A 20,185-nucleotide genomic window follows, 5' to 3' on the forward strand; every position below is an offset into this window, starting at 1 on the left:
AAAGCAGAAAACACATCTGTTGTTTACATTGGATGGCCAATAGTAGCCTAACCTTCATATGTTCTTAATCTTCCTTTACAGTGGAGTCTGGTGTGTGACTCGGCATGGAAGGTCCACATCGCTAAGTTCTCTCTGCTTGTGGGCTCCATATTCGGATACCTGGTCTTTGGGGTCCTGGCAGACTGGTGAGTTTTATTTCTAACTACTACATAATATATTTGAATAGACATTCAGTTCAGGAGTGTTCAGTGTGTTTCTTGCTAATGCACTGAAACAATAAAATACCTTAAGGGGCAGACTCGAAGTCTTTAGCTTGTGTTGTTTAAATATGGGACATCTCCCCCCCCCCGTCTCTCTCCCCACCCCCCATCCATCCTCAGGTTTGGTCGCCACCCGGTCCTGATCATCTCGGTCCTGTTCATGCTGGTGTTCGGTCTGACCGTGGCATTCTCGGTCAACGTTCCCATGTTCAGCACCTTGCGCTTCTTCGAGGGCTTCTGCCTGGCAGGCATCATCCTCTCCCTCTACATCCTCAGTAAGTCTTCAGTAAGTCCTGCAGGCCTAGTACACCATGCTTTTCTCCATGCCTTTGCTATGCTGTACAGTCAATTGATTTATCTGTTTTAGTGAGAATTTCAATTAGTGTTGTGGTAATGGATGTGCTGCAGTGAGGGCAATTGTTGGTTTCCATAGCCTTGTCTTTGGAGTGTGTTATATTAAACAGACCCCCATGTCTTGAGTTGGCGTTGGGATTCTATATATCATCAGATGGTGTTATGAGTAGGGCCATATTACCTGACTAGGGGCCACATCCCAAATGGCATCCTATTCCCTAGGGCTCTTGTTGAAAGTGGTGTACTATGTACAGTAGGGAATGGAGTGCCATTTGGGACACAGACTAGGGAAAACCCGAGTGACGAGGTGTTAATATGGTGTGAGGGGTGTGTTCTTTCCAACAGCTGCTGTTCGTTCTAGTTGCCTGTAAACTGTTAGGACAGGCCTCTGTATCACTGGAGATGACTGCAAGCGTTTCAGAAGGAGCTGTGGAAACGTATCGCCCCATAGAGAGAAACACTGCCTTTCCTATGTGGGTTATGTAGATGCTGTTGCAGCAGCTTCCATAGGTCCTAGCTATCGATCTGTGTTGTCACTCATCCCCATTTCCACCAGGCCTCTGCATTGATAGAGATAACTGCAACCATATGTACCTGTGTGGAAACCTAGGTTGTGTCTAAAATGCCACCCTATTCTCTATATAGTACCCTACTTTGAACCAGGGCTCTGTGTCAATAGTAGCGCACTATATAGGGAATAGAGTACCACTTCAGACACAGCCCTAGCCTTTCCAGTGTGGGTCATGTTTGTGGAGGGTCAGCAGAGGGTCAGAGGCTGTTGAATATGTACTAAACACAGAGGGAGGCAATACTGTACCTGCAGCCTGTCTGGTCTATTACATGGAACACTGTCAGGGCTGTGTCAGGCTCACCCTTTTGATGGGGTCAGTTACACTAGGTTTGTTTTGGTCTGGGTTATAGTTCTAGGAAAGACGACATCGCATTACTGGTAGACAGAGTGGAAAGTTATCAAAAGGTTTTTAAAAAAAGGTCATCCCAGCTTGACTTTGCTTGTGTGTTCCTGTGGAGCCAAATACCCTTGATCAAAGTGCCTTTCAGTGTAAATGTAGCCTCTGATAGCATACAGCTTCTATTTTAGAGGGTGTGACCTCCTTCTGAGGAGGTATCAACTGACAGAGAATTGCTGACTTTCCACTTTTTGGAAGTCCCTCCGAAGCACTCCCAACAAGTGCAGAATAGCTTTGAAATGAGTGCAGTTTTTCTAAATCAAGCTCACTTCCTTGGTTTGTCCTCTCATTACTGTTAACCAATAGACTGAGTGACAGATACTGAGATAGAAACAGAGGAGGTGGCAAGTTGATAATCTGTCCGCTCCACTGTACTCGCTGGCCTTGCCCACTGCAGTGCTTCACTAGAACTGTGTGTACTGTACACTCCATAACAGTCAGAGAGATGAATCCTTGTGACCTTTTCTCTCCACAGTAAAAGTTTGATGAGGGATAATCTGCCCGAGAAAGCCGTTCCAGTCGGTCCTGGCGCTCATTCCCGTTGAAATGCATTTACCCAGCTAGCGAGGAGAGGGTGGGGGGATGGAGTGAGGAGGAGTGAGATGATAGCATCCTGATAACTAGTCTTGTGGTTGATGCGTGAGGGGAGGGGGGGGGGAACGGAAGGGGGGCAGAGCCAGAGGGGCCCTTCTTGTCATTCTAATTTACTCCACACCGTCTACCTTGAAAAGCCTCGCAGCGTTCCCAAAATAGACGGCTGGGACCTTCTGTCAGTTTGTTTTGTGTTTGATAATTGCATTCATTGGTTGGTTGTTTACATAGCTTTCGCAAAGTCGTCTCACTGTATGCTGACTAGATACTGTGTATGTATGGACATAATTAAATTAAGGCCCACCCTCTTTTTGTCTGTCTCGCCAACTCTTTTGTCCCTCCACCCTCTTTTTCTCTCGCTCTCTCTCTCCAGTCTCCACCTCTCCGCCCTGTCTTTCTCTATCCTGTTTTTCCACTCATTATCAACTGCCATCCCAGTGATTGCTGAGTAAATACTGTCGAGTGTACGTACGCTTTAAGGAGTGCCACTGAATCACTCCGGTAACAGACTATGTACGAACCTGGAGTTCAAACCGACTGCATTTCATTCTCCGTCAGTGTTGTTGAGGAACACACAGCAGAAAGGCAGAGCAAGGATATGGGCATTTTCCATGAAGGCTATGTGCTGAGAGGATTCATTATGTCGGGACTATATTGGCTGTCTACTTGTTAAAACTACCACACGGTCATCACGCATTTAGAATGATTGGTATAATTGATTTGTAGCATACCCATGGTTTGGCTGTATTATATTTGCTTTACAGATTTGTCTAGATTATGTCTGAACTCGCCATTCAAGTTGTGCAAATGCCAACCAATACAGTTTGGAATAATTACTCTATGGAATGGGTGGAGTTCAAATAAAAAATTAAAAAATCAGCTAGTCAAATCATTTAAGTTGAGCTATACCGTATTGTTGTTCTTAATGTGGAGGCGGTATACGTCACATTCTGCGTCTCCCCTCTGTATTGCCGCAACTCTACTAATGCAGGTTCTCTTCAGATATTGGCACTGTTGTTATCCAAACCCTATATCACTATATACATAATACTGCTATGTACACTATAGGCATATTTAGACTTTCCAAAAAAGTTCTATTCACAAAACATCTACATTTTCCAGGGCAAATGGAAGAATTGTGTATGCCAGGCATCTAGGCTGTCATATCAACACAGCTGTTAAAAGAGACTTGTGGTGTGGGAAAACCTGGGAAGAACCATGTAGTATTTGGGTCAAGGATAGTTCAAGATGTACTGTTAAGGAGTGTAGGCTACTCCTTTAACGTCCAGGGACTTCATATGTTCTGTTCAGAGGTAACCAAAACAGTCAAATACTCCATCTAAATGTCAATCCATTCTCAATTGCCATACGGTTGTAGAAACATAAATCCCTCTACTTTCATATCACATCAATATAATTTCAAATTTGCAAAATACACTGAGTGTACAAAACATTAAGGACACCTTCCTAATATGTAGTCTCCCCCCCCCATCAGAAATACCTCAATTTGTCTGGGCATGGACTCTACAAGGTGTCAAAACCTTTCCACGGGCATGCTGACTCCATTGCTTCCCACAGTTCTGTTAAGTTGGGTGGTGGACCATTCTTGATACACACAGGATACTGTTGAGCATGAAAAACGCAGCAGCATTGTAGTTCTTGACACAATCCGTTGCGCCTGGCACCTGCTACCATACCCCACCCATTCAAAGGCACTTAAATATTTTGTCTTGCCTATTCACCCTCTGAATGGCACACATACACAATCCATGTCTCAATTTTCTCAAGGCTTATAAAAAATAATTTTTTAACCTGTATCCTCCCATTCATATTTTTTTTTTGTATTTTTGGGGGTATTTTATTAGGATCTCCATTAGCTGTTGCAAAAGCAGCAACTACTCTTCCTGGGGTCCACATGAAACATAATACAGAACATGAACAGACAAGAACAACTTAAAGACAGAACTATATAAAAAAAAATTTAAAGGCACACACAACCTACATATCAATGCATACACACAAACTATCTAGGCCAAATAGGGGAGAGGCTTTGTGCCGCGAGATGTTGCTTTATCTGTTTTTTGAAACCAGGGTTGCTGTTTATTTGAGCAATATGAGATGGAAGTTACATGCAATTAGGGTTCTATATAATACTGTACACGTTTTTGAGTTTGTTCTGGATTTGGGGACTGTGAAAAGACACCCGGTGGCATGTCTGGTGGGATAAGTGTGTGTGTAAGTTGACTATGCAAACAATTTGGGATTTGAAACGCATTAATGTTTCTTATAAAAAGAAGTGATGCAGTCAGTCTCTCCTCAACTCTTAGCCAAGAGAGACTGGCATGCATAGTATTTATATCAGCCCTCTAATTACAATGAAGAGCATAACGTGACGCTCTATTCTGGGCCAGCTGCAGTTTAACTAGGTCTTTCCTTGCAGCACTGGACCACACGACTGGACAATAATCAAGATTAGACAAAACTAGAGCCGGCAGAACTTGCTTTTTGGAGTGTGGTGTCAAAAAAGCAGAGCATCTCTTTATTACAGCTAGACCTCTCCCCATCTTTACAACCATTGAATCTATATGTTTTGACCATGACAGTTTACAATCTGAAGTAACGCCAAGTAATTTAGTCTCCTCAACTTGTTCAACAGCCACACCATTCATTACCAGATTCAGCTGAGGTCTAGAACTTAAGGAATGATTTGTACCAAATACAATGCTCTTAGTTTTAGAGATGTTCAGGACCAGTTTTATTACTGACCACCCATTCCAAAACAGACTGCAACTCTTTGTTAAGGGTTTCAGTGACTTCATTAGCTGTGCTTGTGGTTACTGATGTGTATATGGTTGAATCACCAGCATACATAGACAAACATGCTTTGTTTAATGCCAGTGGCAGGTCATTGTTGAAAATAGTAGAGGGCCTAGAGAGCGGTACACCACACGTTACATGTTTGACATTAGAGAAGCTTCCATTAAAGAGAACCCTTTGAGTTCTATTAGATAGATTGCCTTATCGTGGATTCAGAGCTGAGGTTGAAAAGCTATAACACAAGTTATTTTCAACAACCGATTATGGTCAATAATATCAAAGGCTGCAATGAAATCTAACAGTACCGCTCCAACAATCTTCTTATTATCAATGTCTTTCAACCAATCAGTCATTTGTGTCAGTGCAGTACATGTTGAGTGCCCTTCTCCATAAGCATGCTGAAAGTCTTTGTTAACAGATAAATCGCATTGTATTTGGTCAAACACATTTTTTTCCCCCAGCAGTTTGCTAAGAGCTGGGAGCAAGCTTATAGGTCTGCTGTTAGAACCAGTAAAGGCCTCTTTACCGCTCTTGGGTAGCGGAATTACTTTGTCCTCAGGCCTGGAGGGAAGCCAAAGACTTTCCTCTAGGCTCAGATAGAAAAAAATATGACAGATAGGAGTGGCTATAGAGTCAGCTACCATCCTCAGTTGCTTTCCATCTAAGTTGTCAATGCCAGTCATTATTGATTGATAACAATTTTTCCACCTCTCCCACACTAACTTATAAATTCAAAATTGCAATGCTTTTCTTTCATTATTTGTTTTTTATGCATGAATACAATTGCTCACTGTTCGTTGTTGCCATTTCCTGCCAAAGTTTGCCCACTTTGCCAATGAAATGATCATAAAAATAATTGGCAACATCAAATGGATTCGTGATAAATAAGCCATCTGATTCGATGAAAGATGGAGTTGAATTTCTGCCCATCATTTCATTTCAAGCACTTAACAAGTGACATCAATAAAGGATCATAGCTTTCATCTGGGTTCACCTTGTCAGTCCATGTCATGGAAAGAGCAGGTGTCCTTAATGTTTTCTACACACAGTGTACGCGGTTTTAACCTGTTTAACACAGTTGCAGCCGACAGTATTAAAATATTTCAGTTACAACACTTCTGGCATCCTTCTTTCGTTACGCACAGGTATTCGGAGATGCTAGATAGCCAATTAGAACAGGTGGTTACCTGTCTTCCGTAAACAAGCGCTCTAACATGGAAATATGGCCGTGTGGGAACCCTAACCCTATAAAGATGTGTAGTAATTTAAACTTTTAAAAAAAAATTTATTGACAATTCTTTCTTGCTGATATGATGGTTAAGTTCCAAACGTTTACAAAACCGTATCGCAAGCGAGGCATAGCCTATTAACGTTTAGACAGAGCTTCGGGGCAGTGTTGGAGCATCGGTGTATGGCAGATATGTAAGTGAATAGACGCTAACGCGCTAGCGTTACCGTCTATGAATGTGCTAGGTCAAGGCTAAATGATTGGACCAAGGGAGTGACCATACACTAAAGGTATTTCATCGTGGTTATGTCACCTTCCCTTGCAGTCCAAGATTCCCCACATCAATGGCATTCTTCTTCCTTCTCCTAAAGTGTGGCTGTGAGTGCATAGTCATAATCCTAGTAGTCTGATTTTGCTTTGCTAATCGTACACAAACGTTGATCTAGAGAGAGGGACTGTAATCCGGGTAAAACCCTGCAGGATTCACTGTCAACAATGATATTTCCCCATGGAAACCACCATGTAAGCTACTGTGTCTTTTCAGTGTGGTTTCATCTTACCTAGAGACAGGGCGCAGTGCTGCACTATATAGAGCTGATTGACATACTCTCTGTGTGACTTGTGTTTTCCACTTGTGACTCAAAAGGCTCTGGAGTGTGTATGACAGTAATTCCCCTTTAATTACATAGGAAAGGTGCTCCCTTCCATCCAGCTTCCATCTGTTATTCCCTGCCTGAAAGTATTGGACATGGTATGTTTGGGCACTGGATGCTGCTTAGGGGCCTTAATGTACCTGTATGGGGAAGCACTGAGGGTATGGTTAGTAAGAAAACATAACCAACCTCCTCTCTGTTTCCCTTCCCTAACTATATCCCCAGTGCCTGCCTGCCTGCCAGCCAGCCAGCCATTCAGTGAGCTCTACGGCAGGCGGTAAGCCCCGGTAGGGGAGAGGTTTGTGTTAATGCCTTTGTTCGCTCCGCTGCGCTGGCCTGTCAGATTCAGCCATACTGCAGGGGCGGACAGGGCTGATGTGAGGCTCCTGACACAACCTCTATCACCATCCAGACGAGGGAGAGGGAGAGCGATGGGAGAGACAGAAAGGCAGTGCGCTAGAGAGAGACACGAGGGTGGGGCAAATGGAGCGAGGGAGAGGAATATAGCTCACTATCTATGTGATGACTCATTATTACTCTTTTGGTGAGGATTTGATGTTATCAATCTTTTTTATGCTGGCACAAGCGTGAATGTTTGCTGTGCTAATGTGTGCATTTACCTGCAGTGCCCAGGATGTGTGCACTCCAAAGCAGTGGGCCATATTAAGACTAGCACATCCATATCCACCCTATTTTTAAAACATAGCACAATCGCTAATCAAATGCACTGCTATTTCTACCTCAGAGTTCCATCACTGACAAGGCCTACAGTATATTAGCATTTTTGCGCTGTAGCATCAGTAGGCATACAGAGAAAGAAACAAATCTAGCTAGCTAAGTCTACCCACTGCACCTGAGCACAATAACCCTAGCAGAAATGCTAACATACTGTATAGCATTTCTGCTAGGGTTATTGTGCTCAGGTGCAGTGGGTAGACTTAGCTAGCTAGATTTGTTTCTTTCTCTGTGTGTTATTGTTAGCTCATGTCTTGCCCCAGCTATGTAGGTCACTTTACTTCTCTCCCAGCCTGTGATGCAATTTGAATTCAACTAGTCTTCATTTTTATCATTTTAGCTAGGTCATTGGATAAATTTAGTTGCCTATATTGCCAATTTATTCTTTTAACTTAATGAATCGTAAATGTTGACGACCATACTCTTATTCATTAGGCTAATCACAAAAGTATACAGTGTATTAGGGAGATCTCAGTATTTTGTGTATCTACAGCACATAGAAATCATAACAACCCTGAACATAGGCCTCAGCTTGTTGCTTCATATACTGTATCATTCCAGAGCACATGTGATCCTGGGATGTTGAACAGTGTCTAAGCAGACGATACTTGATGATATCACTCTCTGGCTGCAGTGTATTCCCCAGGCTTGCCCCCGCCTGCCTCGCTCACAACATACTCGTGTTGTCTCAGGACTCTGACATCTTGTTGAGAGATTAGCTGGTAGAGCTGATGATGTCACCAAACAGCTAACTAGGAGTGCCCCAGCCCTGTGTACTAGTAGGAATCACAAGTTTGTGTGTGTAGAATTATCCAGATTTGACTACATGTTGTTGCCATGCCTAACACTTCCTTAATATTGAACACTTGGGTTGTATCTCACAAAGGGTTAAGTTAGTCAACTTTTACACTCATTAAGAAATAACTTCAAAATAATTGTGATTATTTGATTGATTTAACTCTCCTATACTCTCCTCATGTTTATAAAGATGGAATGAGTCAAGTCAGTTACTTTGAATCACTGCGTCCTCTACGTGACCATATTTGTTCATCTATTCAGAATTCAACACCTCCAGATGAAAGTCATGTGATATTCTCACCGGGAAATCTAGTCTTGTGACTTTATCAGGAGGTGACTTCATCACGTTCTTGCTCTGTTTGTGTTGAAGGAGCAGGGTTGTATCTTGATCACTGTGAAGCAGTGACATTAAATGAAATGTACTATTGACTATCTGATCAGTCCGTTCATTCCAGTCTGACGTGTTGTAGTCTTTATGCTTCTCAACACTTACTGAACTGTATCGATTATTCTGTGTAGTTACAACTTGGAGACACTAGAGTCTGCACTCCAACTTAATTACATACATAGTCATACTCCTAGCTCTAATGTACAGGTAAGTATCTGCTGTACATTTAGCATTGCACAGAGGAACTGAGAAGATGCATAGGAAAACACTTATCTACTCTAAAAAGTAGCTAGATGACGGCGTATCCCCTGTTTTGCCATGATCTATCCTGGTCTGTTTCCCCTCTGATGGGATAGTAAAGCTGGTTTATTCAGACGGGATTTGGGCCAGCTCTGTTCCCCTTCCTGCTGCAGTATGTTCTGCTGCTCGGACAGATTGACTGTCGGTAATTAGTGTGCGTGCGTCCGTCCGTCCGTATCCAGAAGCATTCATCTCCCAGTACAGAGGGAGAGAAGTGACTGAAGTGAAGACAGACATGGGAGGGGGGTGGGTTTGAGTGAGTGAATGTGTCTGTGGGCATGCTGAGATTGAGTTCCATGTTGGTGACCAAATGTGAATGTAGGAGCTCCCATGCTGCAGAATGTACGAGTCTGGGGTCCTTATACTGTAGCTTCCATGTCATTTTATATTTTTCATTAATTTGATTGTCTATGGGTCTTAGCAAGCAGTTGCTTATCAACAGATAGTATGTTGATAGTGTGACCATCTGTAGAGCATTTACAGATGGATTATCCAGACTATCCCCCAAAAATGTAACCGGATGAGTTAAAGCTGAATGATGGAGGCAAGGATGGAGGACCCTGGCTTAACTAGCTGACTATACTAGGATGAGTTAGGGTTGCACTAGGATCAGTTGAAGCAGAATGAAGGGGCCATGGAGGACACAGGTTTAACTATCTGACTGAACTAGGATCAGTTTGTGCTGAATGATGGAGGTACAAAGGCATAAAGACTTTATAAAGGTATAAAGGCTTAACTGAACATGGATCAGTTAGTGATGTATAGACCTGGCCCACTAGACATTAATGAGCGCTGAGATCAGCCCTTTCTCAGAGAGACAGATAAGGATGTCTCGGCAGCATAAATGGTGGATTTTCTCAGCCAGAAGAGAGGAGGAAATCTGTGACTGGCTGGGAGATTCATGGGGAGCGATACCCCGGAACCCCCTCCGTCCTTCTCTTCACGTCTTCTTCCTCCCCTCTCTCTCTGCTCTAGATGAGTTAAGGTGCAGACTCAGTGCTTCCTCTGAGCAGGGTAAAGTTCACTTTTGTGCGGGGTGTACATTCCCACTGGCTGCTTTGCAAACTTCCTTCCCTTCATTCTTATCTCTCACCCCTAGCACCCTTCCTCTCCCCTGGCGCTATATCCCTCCTATCAGAAGTCCCAGAGTCGTGGATGGATGGGGACTTTCTATCCCATAGCTTAATACTGTAGTAGGCCCATATTGCTGACTCAGTTTTATTCAGTGTACAGAGACATGACTCACACTTTCATGATGTATCCAAAGGATGTAGTCACCCTTTGGATACGTGACATTTGCCCAGTACCGCCCAATGTTCCATATGCACAACAAGCTTATTTCTCTCAAATGTTGTGCACAAAGTTGTTTATATCCCTGTTACTGAGCATTTCTCCTTTGCTAAGGTAAGCCATCCACCTGACAGATGTGGTATATCAAGCAGCTGATTAAACAGCACGATCATTACACAGGTGCACCTTGTGCTGGGGACAATAAAAGGCCAATCTAAAATGTGCAGTTTTGTCACACAACACAATGCCACAGATGTCTGGAGGGAGTGTGCAATTGGCATGCTGACTGCAGGAATGTCCACCAGAACTGTTGTCAGAGAATTACATTTTCAATTCTCTAGCATAAGCCGCCTCCAACGTTGTTTTAGAGAATTTGGCAGTTCGTCCAACCGGTCTCACAACCATGAACCACATGTATGGAATTGTGTGGACGAGCGGTTTGCTGATGTTAATGTTGTGAACGGAGTGCCCCATGGTGGCAGTGGGGTTATGGTATGGGCAGGCATAAGCTACGGACAACGAACACAATTGCATTTTATCGATGGCAATTTGAATGTACAGGGATACCGTGACGAGATCCTGAAGCCTATTGTTGTGCCATTCATTCGCTGCCATCACCTCATGTTTCAGTACGATAATGCACAGCCCCATGTCGCAATAATCTGTACACAATTCCTGGAAGCTGAAAATATTCCAGTTCTTCCATGGCTTGCATACTTACCAGACATGTCACCCATTGAGCACGTTTGTGATGCTCTGGATCGACGTGTACGACAGCGTGTTCCAGTTCCCACCAATATCCAGCAACTTCGCACAGCCATTGAAGAGGATTGGGAAAATATTCCGCAGGCCACAATCAACAGCCTGATCAACTCTATGCAAAGGAGATGTGTCATGCTGCATGAGGCAAATGGTGGTCACACCAGATACTAACTGGTTTTCTGATCCACGCCCCTACCTTTTCTTTTAAAACTATATCTGTATTCCCATACAAATCCATAGATTCGGGCCTAATTAATTAATTTAAATTTACTGATTTCCTTATGAACAGTAACTCAGTAAACCTTTGAAATTGTTGCATTTATATTTTTGTTCAGTATACAGGTGAAGTCAGAAGTTTACATACACTTAGGTTGGAGTCATTAAAACACTATTTTCTCTACCACTCCACAAATTTCTTGTTAACAAACTATAGTTTTGGCAAGTCGGTTAGGATCTACTTTGTGCATGACACAAGTAAGTTTTCCAACAATTGTTTACAGACAGATTATTTCACTAATAATTCACTGTATCACAATTCAGAGTCAGAATTTTGCATACACTAAGTCGACTGTGCCTTTTAACAGCTTGGAAAATTCCAGAAAATTATGTCATGGCTTTAAAAGCTTCTGATTAGGCTAATTGACATCATTTGAGTCAATTGGAGGTGTACCTGTGGATGTATGTCAAGGCCTACCTTCAAACTCAGTGCCTCTTTGCTTGACATCATGGGAAAATCAAAAGAAATCAGCCAATCACCTCAGAGAAAAAATATTGTAGACCTCCACAAGTCTGGTTCATCCTTGGGAGCAATATCCAAATGCTTGAAGGTACCAAGTTCATCTGTATAAACACCATGGGACCACGCAACGTTATACCGCTCAGGAAGGAGACGCGTTCTGTCTCCTAGAGATGAACGTACTTTGGTGCGAAAAGTGCAAATAAATCCGAGATCAACAGCAAAGGACCTTGTGAAGATGCTGGAGGAAACGGGTACAAAAGTATCTATATCCACCGTAAAATGAGTCATATAACGACACAACCTGAAAGGCCGCTCAGTAAGGAAGAAGCCACTGCTCCAATACCGCCATAAAAAAGCAAGACTACGGTTTCCAATTGCAAATAGGGACAAAGATTGTACTTTTTGGAGAAATGTCCTCTGGTCTGATGAAACAAAAATAGAACTGTTTGGCCATAATGACCATCGTTATGGTTGGAGGAAAAAGGGGGACGCTTGCAAGCCGAAGAACACCATCCCAACCGTGAAGCATGGGGGTGGCAGCATCATGTTGTGGGGGTGCTTTGCTGCAGGAGGGACTGGTGCACTTCACAAAATAGATGGCATCTTGAGGAAGGAAAATTATGTGGATATATTGAAGCAACATCTCAAGACATCAGTCAGGAAGGTAAAGCTTGGTCGCAAATGGGTCTTCCAAATGGACAATATACCCCAAGCATACTTCCAAAGGTGTGGCAAAATGGCTTAAGGACAACAAAGTCAAGGTATTGGAGTGGCCATCAGAAAGCCCTGACCTCAATCCTGTAGAAAATTTGTGGGCAAAACTGAAAAAGCATGTGCAAGCAAGGAGGCCTACAAACCTGACACAGTTACACCAGCTCTGTCAGGAGGAATGGGACAAAATTCACCCAACATATTGTGGGAAGCTTGTGGAAGGCTACCCAAAATGTTTTGACCCAAGTTAAACAATTTAAAGGCAATGTTACCAAATATTAATTGAGTGTATATAAACTTCTGACCCACTGGGAATGTGATGAAAGAAATAAAAGCTGAAATAAATCATTCTCTCTACTATTATTCTGACATTTCATATTCTTAAATAAAGTGGTGATCCTAACTGACCTAAGACAGGGAATTTTTACTAGGATTAAATGTCAGGAATTGTGAAAACTAAGTTTAAATGTATCTGGCTAAGGTGTATGTAGACTTCTGACTTCAACTGAATGTCCGTGTGTACCGTATTTAGAATGAGCGGGCCCTGGGAACACGTGTTAGACAGACACACACACACACACACACACACACACACACACACACACACACACACACACACACACACACACACACACACACACACACACACACACACACACACACACACACAAACCCAGTGGCCGAGGTCAGTGGGGCAAGGAGGGGGAGGGCATGAGGAGATCATGTGACTGCTGGGGAAAAGTCAGTGGTCAGATAATGTAGTGTTCTCAGAACAATGGGCCTTCTTTTGCTAACTGGACGTTCAGATCTTGACGTTGCATGCTCTAAGGATCCCACACTGTGCGTTACTCAACTGCTTGTATTGGTAAAGGCAGCAAAATAAGAAGATTATCGCTTTTGTTGGTAAGGCTACCCCTAGTCAACCTTCGATGATATCACCCTGGCGTTCAATGAGCACCTTGTTGTCACCAAAGCCCTTTATTAGTGCATTTGGTCACTCCGTCACCCTGGCTTTCTGAGTGTTTTTCTTTTGACATCAGCTGAGCGCTTCTCTGTGTCAGCAGGCAGGGCAGGGCCCGAGCTGATGGTTGGCGGTTCGGGTCTGGAGCAGGGAATTGTGGGACTGCTGATTTAGGAGGGATGGGGAGGATTAGGGCCAGCTGGAGTAAGATGCTCAGGTGGCCCCCCACCTTCACGAGTTTGTTTGTGTGTGTGTCAGGGGATGCATGTGTGTCTTACATGTTTTCATACATAGTAATTCTGTACAGAATGTTCTGTTAGTGCGTCCGTATGTGTGATCCTCACAACCACATAACACCAAACCAATGCTATTCCCATTGACCCATGACTTGACTCACAAAACTCCCACTGAGCTACAGGATGGGGTTACTCCAAAACCCAACATTCCCTCTCTCCTCACTCCTCTTCAGTCTTAGCTTGGTCGTTCCAGCTGTGTTACTGTAAGTGTCAGGTTGAAGTTACACCAAACCCAACACTCCCCCCTTAGCTTAGTCGTTCCAGCTGTGTTACTGTTCCACAAACACAGAGCATTATTCATACTAGCCAGGAGGGGGCAGATCCTAATTGAAATTCCAGGCTTTTCTTTGGGAGTGGAGCGGAGCTACAGCCTGCAGACACTGTATTATCCTGGCCCTGTCACCTTGAAAGACCCATCTGGAGCTGGGCCGCGTGCTCCGGCTGCAGAATGCGGCCGCCAGAAAAGAAAACACAAGTCAAAAAAGGACAGGAGGAGATGTGAAGGAAGGAATGAATGGAGGACAAAAGGCTGAGGGAGAGAAGGGGGAAGAAAGAGGCAAAGCAACTGTTACAGTACCAGACAACCTTGCCTGCTTTTAATATCTTTTATAATGTGTGCTGCTGCAGCGTCTAGCTATCTAGCTAAGGGGCTGAGTTGTGTGTGTTTCTGCCGGCTAGCTGCTAGCGAGGTGGCGGCATGCATGCTAATGACTGTATGAATGAACCAGGATCTTTCTTATCGTAGCTGGGGAGAAGTAAGTACAAGTTGGCCATCATTAGTTCACTGCAATCGGCTCGGTTCAGGGCAGAGACTCTTCAGTGCTCTCATGACAAAATAAGCAAATATTTGGCGTCATATTCTCTGCATGATAGTTGTCGAATTATGCAGTGGCATCAGTCATACAATGTCCCTGATCTTACCTCGGTATTGCATCAGTTCCAGACAAGGTAATTGGACAACGTTCACGATAATGGCATCGGTATCAGGGTACCTCCTCTCCTTCCCAGGGATGGAACTGTGTAGTGGAACTCTAGTGCCACCCCTCTCCCCTCTGTCCACTCTCTCTGTCAAGTTGTGTATATGTGGGGTTGACATTGTTGACCTTTTGTTTCCTCTGCACCATCTATATCATAGATAGAACTGTCTGTATCTAGTAGATTTGTGTCTATCATAGATGGAGCTGTTTCTGTGATCAGAATCTGTGTATCTGTATTTTAATTTGACTCGTAGGCTAACCTCTCGCTCTGTCTGTATTGTAATATTACTGACTCATGTCTCTCTCTTTCTTCCAGGGATTGAGCTGTGCCTACCAGCCTGGCGTTTCTCCATGACCATGGTTGCCAGCTTCGTGGTGCTGGGCGGGCAGCTCCTTATGCCGGGGATGGCATACCTCTGTCGAGACTGGCAGGTCCTGCAGGCCGTCATCATCTGCCCACTGATCCTTATGGTCTCTTATATCTGGTGAGGACAACACCTACTTTACTCCCCATCTCAGGCAAAGCACGAAACAGTTATGGGACAGGCTATACCCACCACCTGCTATAATTTGGCATCTTAGTATTGATATATTTAGCTGTTTATTATACTGGTGATCCCATTGAGATTGATACTACTGATTTTAATTTACTTGGTTAGTTGCTATAGCCTACCACTCCCAATCATCATACACTACAGGTCATGGTTGGGTTATATTGTAGGCGAATGTGGGTTCTATTTATCCAATGCTGATATTATGTACACTATCGGTCAAAAGTTTTAGGACACCTACTCATTCAAGGGTTTTTCTTTATTTTTACTATTTTATACATTGTAGAGCTATGAAATAACTATTAAGTAACACATATGGAATCATGTAGTACACAAAAAAGTGTTAAACAGAGATTTTTAAAATAGCCACCCTTTGCATTGATGACAGCTTTGCACACTCTTGGCATTCTCTCAACCAGCTTCACCTGGAATGCTTTTCCAACAGTCTTGGAGTTCCCACATATGCTGAGCACTTGTTGGCTGTTTTTCCTTCACTCTGTGGTCCAACTCATCCCAAACCATCTCAATTGGGTTGAGGTCGGGTAATTGTGGAGGCCAGGTCATGTGATGCATCACTCTCCTTCTTGGTCAAATAGCCCTTATACAGCCTGGAGGTGTGTTGGGTCATTGTCCTGTTGAAAAACAAATGATAGTCCCACTAAGCCCAAACCAGATGGGATGGCGTATCGCTGCAGCATGCTGTGGTAGCCATGCTGGTTAAGTGTGCCTTGAATTAGAAATAAATCAGTGTCTCCATTCTTTACGGTGGGAAATACACATGCAGAGATCATCCATTCACCCACACTGCGTCTCTCACAAAGACCAAGCGGTTGGAACCAAACATCTCAATTTTGGACTCATCAGACCAAAGGACAGATTTCCACTGCTCTAATGTCCATTTCTCGATTTTCTTGGCCCAAGCAAGTCTCTTCTTATTATTGGTGTCCTTTAGTAGTGGTTTCTTTGCAGCAATTCGACCATGAAGGCCTGATTCACACAGTCTCCTCTGAACAGTTAATGTTGAGATGTGTCTGTTACTTGAACACTGAAGCATTTATTTGGGGTGCAGTTTGAGGCTGGTAACTCCTAATGAACTTATCCTTTATAGCAGGGGTAACTCTGGGTCTTCCATTCCTGTGGCGGTCCTCATGAGAGCCAGGTTCATCATAGTGCTTGATGGTTTTTGCGACTGCACTTGAAGAAACGTTCAAAGTTCTCAATGTTCTGTATTGACTGACCATGTCTTAAAGTAATGATGGACTGTCATTTCTCTTTGCTTATTTGAGCTGTTCTTTACATAATATGGACTTGTTTTTTTTACCAAATAGGGCTATCTTCTGTATACCACCTGTACCTTGTCACAACACAACTGATTGGCTCAAACGCATTAAGAAGGAAAGAAATTCCACAAATGAACTTTTTAACAAGGTACACCTGTTCATGGAAATGCATTCCAGGTGACTACCTCATGAAGCTGGTTGAGAGAATGCCTAGAGTGTGCAAAGCTGTCATCAAGGCAAAGGGTGGCTATTTGAAGAATCTCAAATATATAATATATTTTGATTTGTTTAACACTGTTTGTTGGTTACAACATGATTCCATATGTGTCAATTCATAATTTTGATGTCTTCACTATCGTTTTACAATGTAGAAAATAGTTAAAATAAAGAAAAACCCTTGAATGAGTAGGTGTTCTAAAACATTTGACCGGTAGTGTATGTATGAAATGAAAGTGGGAATAGCGAGGCATGGGAGAACATGGAATTGGACATTATCTGTGTAGAATCAGAGGGAAGCTTCTTGGGCCCAAGGGAATTTTCCAGTGGTGCTTCCCCACTGTAGTAACAGCCATAATAGCGTATGATAATTAATAGCTTAACATCCATTCAAAGGACCTCTACTGTACATGTTACTACAGCTGGTGTCTCTAAGGCTTGGGCAATAAATACTCATTCATTAACCACCATATTTACCTTGTATTCACACTGTATACCTGATGAGCGGCAGGTAGCATAGTGGTTAAGAGCGAGAGTACAGTATTGCAGTTATTAATGAGTTTCAATCAGCTAGAAAGAAAGCATGAATACACACACACACACACACACACACACTTTCCAGTACCCGGGGATTCCCACAGAGCCTGAGGAAGGAGGATAATATATTGAGGTTCCTTTCAGCCTCTCATTAAATCCCAATGGGGAAAAAAGGGACTAATTTAATTGCTTCAACGGTTCATATTTTATTGAGCAGATTGTTCTCTTGTTTCCATGTAGGATCTTCCCCGAGTCTCTGCGGTGGCTGCTGGCCACTCAACAGTATGGCCGCTCCAAGTGGATCATGGGACACATTGCCAAGAAGAACCAGGTTAACACCGAGCTGGACACTGATCACATCCTCACAGGTATAGTACACAGGGGAGTGGGAGAGGTCATCCCTTTTTTAACTGCTCTAGTCAGATACACTCATCTCAGTTTTAGAACTGGTTATATTGATGCTGTGTAACTACTCAGCTCTAGACGTCAGTCTTCGGGCTTGAATTTCTTTCTCTGTGTATTTGCTGTGCTTTTTGTTATTTGAAAGTGGAGGAGTTTGTCTTTTTCTGAAGTGAAAGGACTTTACATCTACTATTTCTCTAGCAAGATCAGCTGGCTTGTCTCTGAGACAGAAGTGCTTGGTCAGTCTGAATGGATCTGACTGACGGGGGAAATCCCCTTCCTTCCTCTATGCCTGGTTCCCATAGTAACAGTCCTCTCTCCTGGGGCCGAGGGAAATTGGCAGGATAGTAAACCTACACCATGGCCTTCCGGATGGGACCCTCCGGACCCTTAATTAACTTTATTAGGGCCTTTCGAGGGTGGAGGGGCAGAGGCATTGATCACAGACAACAGATGGGGCCAGGTCAATCACTTGGGATAGTGACTAGATACAACCATAGGCAGTGCCATACTGTAGGCAATGCTATATTCCTGCAGTGGACAAGAGAGAACTATGATAGTGACAGAGGTTATGGTATATTCGATGCCCCTTTGAATGTAACTGTTTTTCTGGGTGATTTGTGTGTGTGTGCGCTCATTAATAGTCAAAAGTTTGGACATTCCTACTCATTCAAGGGTTTTTCTTTTTTACTATTTTCTACATTGTAGAATAATAGTGAAGACACAGACAACAACTGATAGACAATATAACTCACAGGGCTGAGCTTGTTTTATGCATGTTTGCATCATGCAGGCCTATGCAACTAATAAAACATTTACTCACATCTGTCATCACTATTATGTTGAATAATTCATTCCAGTTAATCATTTGGGATTAAAACGTATAGGCAGCCTAGCCAGCCTGGCTTTGAATATAAACCAAATTTGATCACATTTTCTCCTGACACACAAATGGACTATAAATACATAACGTTACCAATGTTGTTTACCCTGACCAGATGTTTACCCTGACCACATAGGCTGTATGCAGCTGCTATTATTTGTAGCCTACAGTTGATCAGACTGAAATAGTCTCTTTTTCATCCAATACAGCATGTCAGATATCTATTTAGGTAGCCTAGGCTGCAGCAACATTTATGAAATTAGTTATTGCTTGTGTCTGTCCGGAGTGATTGTGTTCTCACCTATGCTAAATAAATACAGAAAGAAAGTGGAAAGCCTACTTGAGCACGTGCGGGAAAAAAATGTGCTGCCTCAGCCTCTCTCCTTAATCTCACTTTTAATGGATGATGCGATGGAAGCTATCAAGTCATTCTTTATTGATTTAGACATCCCAGAAAAGACAGTCGGAAGTTCCATATTTTCAGCAAGTAAAGCATTGTAACGTGCAATTACCGCTGCAAGCTCCTTGTAGTTGCCATTGTTAGCGGAACTTTCCGTCTAGTCGTGTCCTCTAAAAGCCAATTCTTACATGCCAAAAATGCAGTGGTGTCGATAAGCGTTTAAGAATATCCATGTTTCTTCTTCCTTTCTCGTTGTGTTGCGCAGTTTGAATACGCAGACCTTCGTCCACATGATCAGGCGGCTTGATGAAAGGCTCCCTCTTAACCAGCTATTCTTTTGATACCAATTGGTATTGAACGCCCTCACCCTTTCATCCTTCTTCATGAAGATGATCTCAGGCAGAGGTCGACCCTCACTTTTAATTCTGACCTTTTCCGTGTACCCAAGAGAATGAAGGGTTCTTCCAAAAAATTTGCGGTAGCATTGGCGGCAACAACTGCACACTCGAGCTGGTAGCTAGCTAGCTAGCTAATGCTACTGAAGTTAGCAAGGCAAATTAAATTGCACCAACTGGTCAAACAAATAAAGCTCTAAAACCAAGAATACTATTTATAATCTACCTCCTCCGTCACCTATAATTTGAAGAAACTAATTTGAATTTAATAATATCCCCTAAACTGTCACTTTTCAATCTCTCTCCAATAATGTCACCTGTGTTGTTGTGTGTTAATAACATTTAGACTACGTTACCCAGCAGGCTATGCCGGGGGGGGGGGTTGAAGAATGCCTTGCATGACTAAACACTGAGTTTTCTAGCTAAATTCTATGTTCATTAACTTCTAATGACTCAAATCCCGTTAACGGGATCGATTTGACAACATCCGGTGAAATGGCAGAGCGCCAAATTCAAATTAAATTACTATAAATATTAAACTTTTATGAAATCACACATGTAGTACACCAAATTAAAGCTACAGTTGTTGTTAATCCAGCCAATGTGTCAGATTTCAAAAAGGCTTTACGGCGAAAGCAAACCATGCGATTACCTGAGGATAGCACCCCACCAAACAAACACAGACAATCATAA

The 20,185-nt window shown here is 43.0% G+C and overlaps 1 protein-coding gene across 2 annotated transcripts in view; it reads left to right on the forward strand.

Annotated features, from left to right (window-relative positions):
• Window positions 1-20,185, forward strand: part of LOC115169645 (solute carrier family 22 member 23) — a 63,566-nt gene that overhangs the window by 25,576 nt on the left and 17,805 nt on the right. For both annotated transcript variants that reach the window (XM_029725470.1, XM_029725471.1), the window contains exons 2-5: window positions 82-185; window positions 381-535; window positions 15,145-15,313; window positions 17,653-17,780. In XM_029725470.1, coding sequence (XP_029581330.1) covers window positions 82-185; window positions 381-535; window positions 15,145-15,313; window positions 17,653-17,780 — 556 coding nt within the window. The remainder of the gene's footprint in view (window positions 1-81; window positions 186-380; window positions 536-15,144; window positions 15,314-17,652; window positions 17,781-20,185) is intronic.

This window comes from Salmo trutta, chromosome 31, assembly GCF_901001165.1.
Source record: "Salmo trutta chromosome 31, fSalTru1.1, whole genome shotgun sequence".
NCBI lineage: Eukaryota > Metazoa > Chordata > Actinopteri > Salmoniformes > Salmonidae > Salmo > Salmo trutta.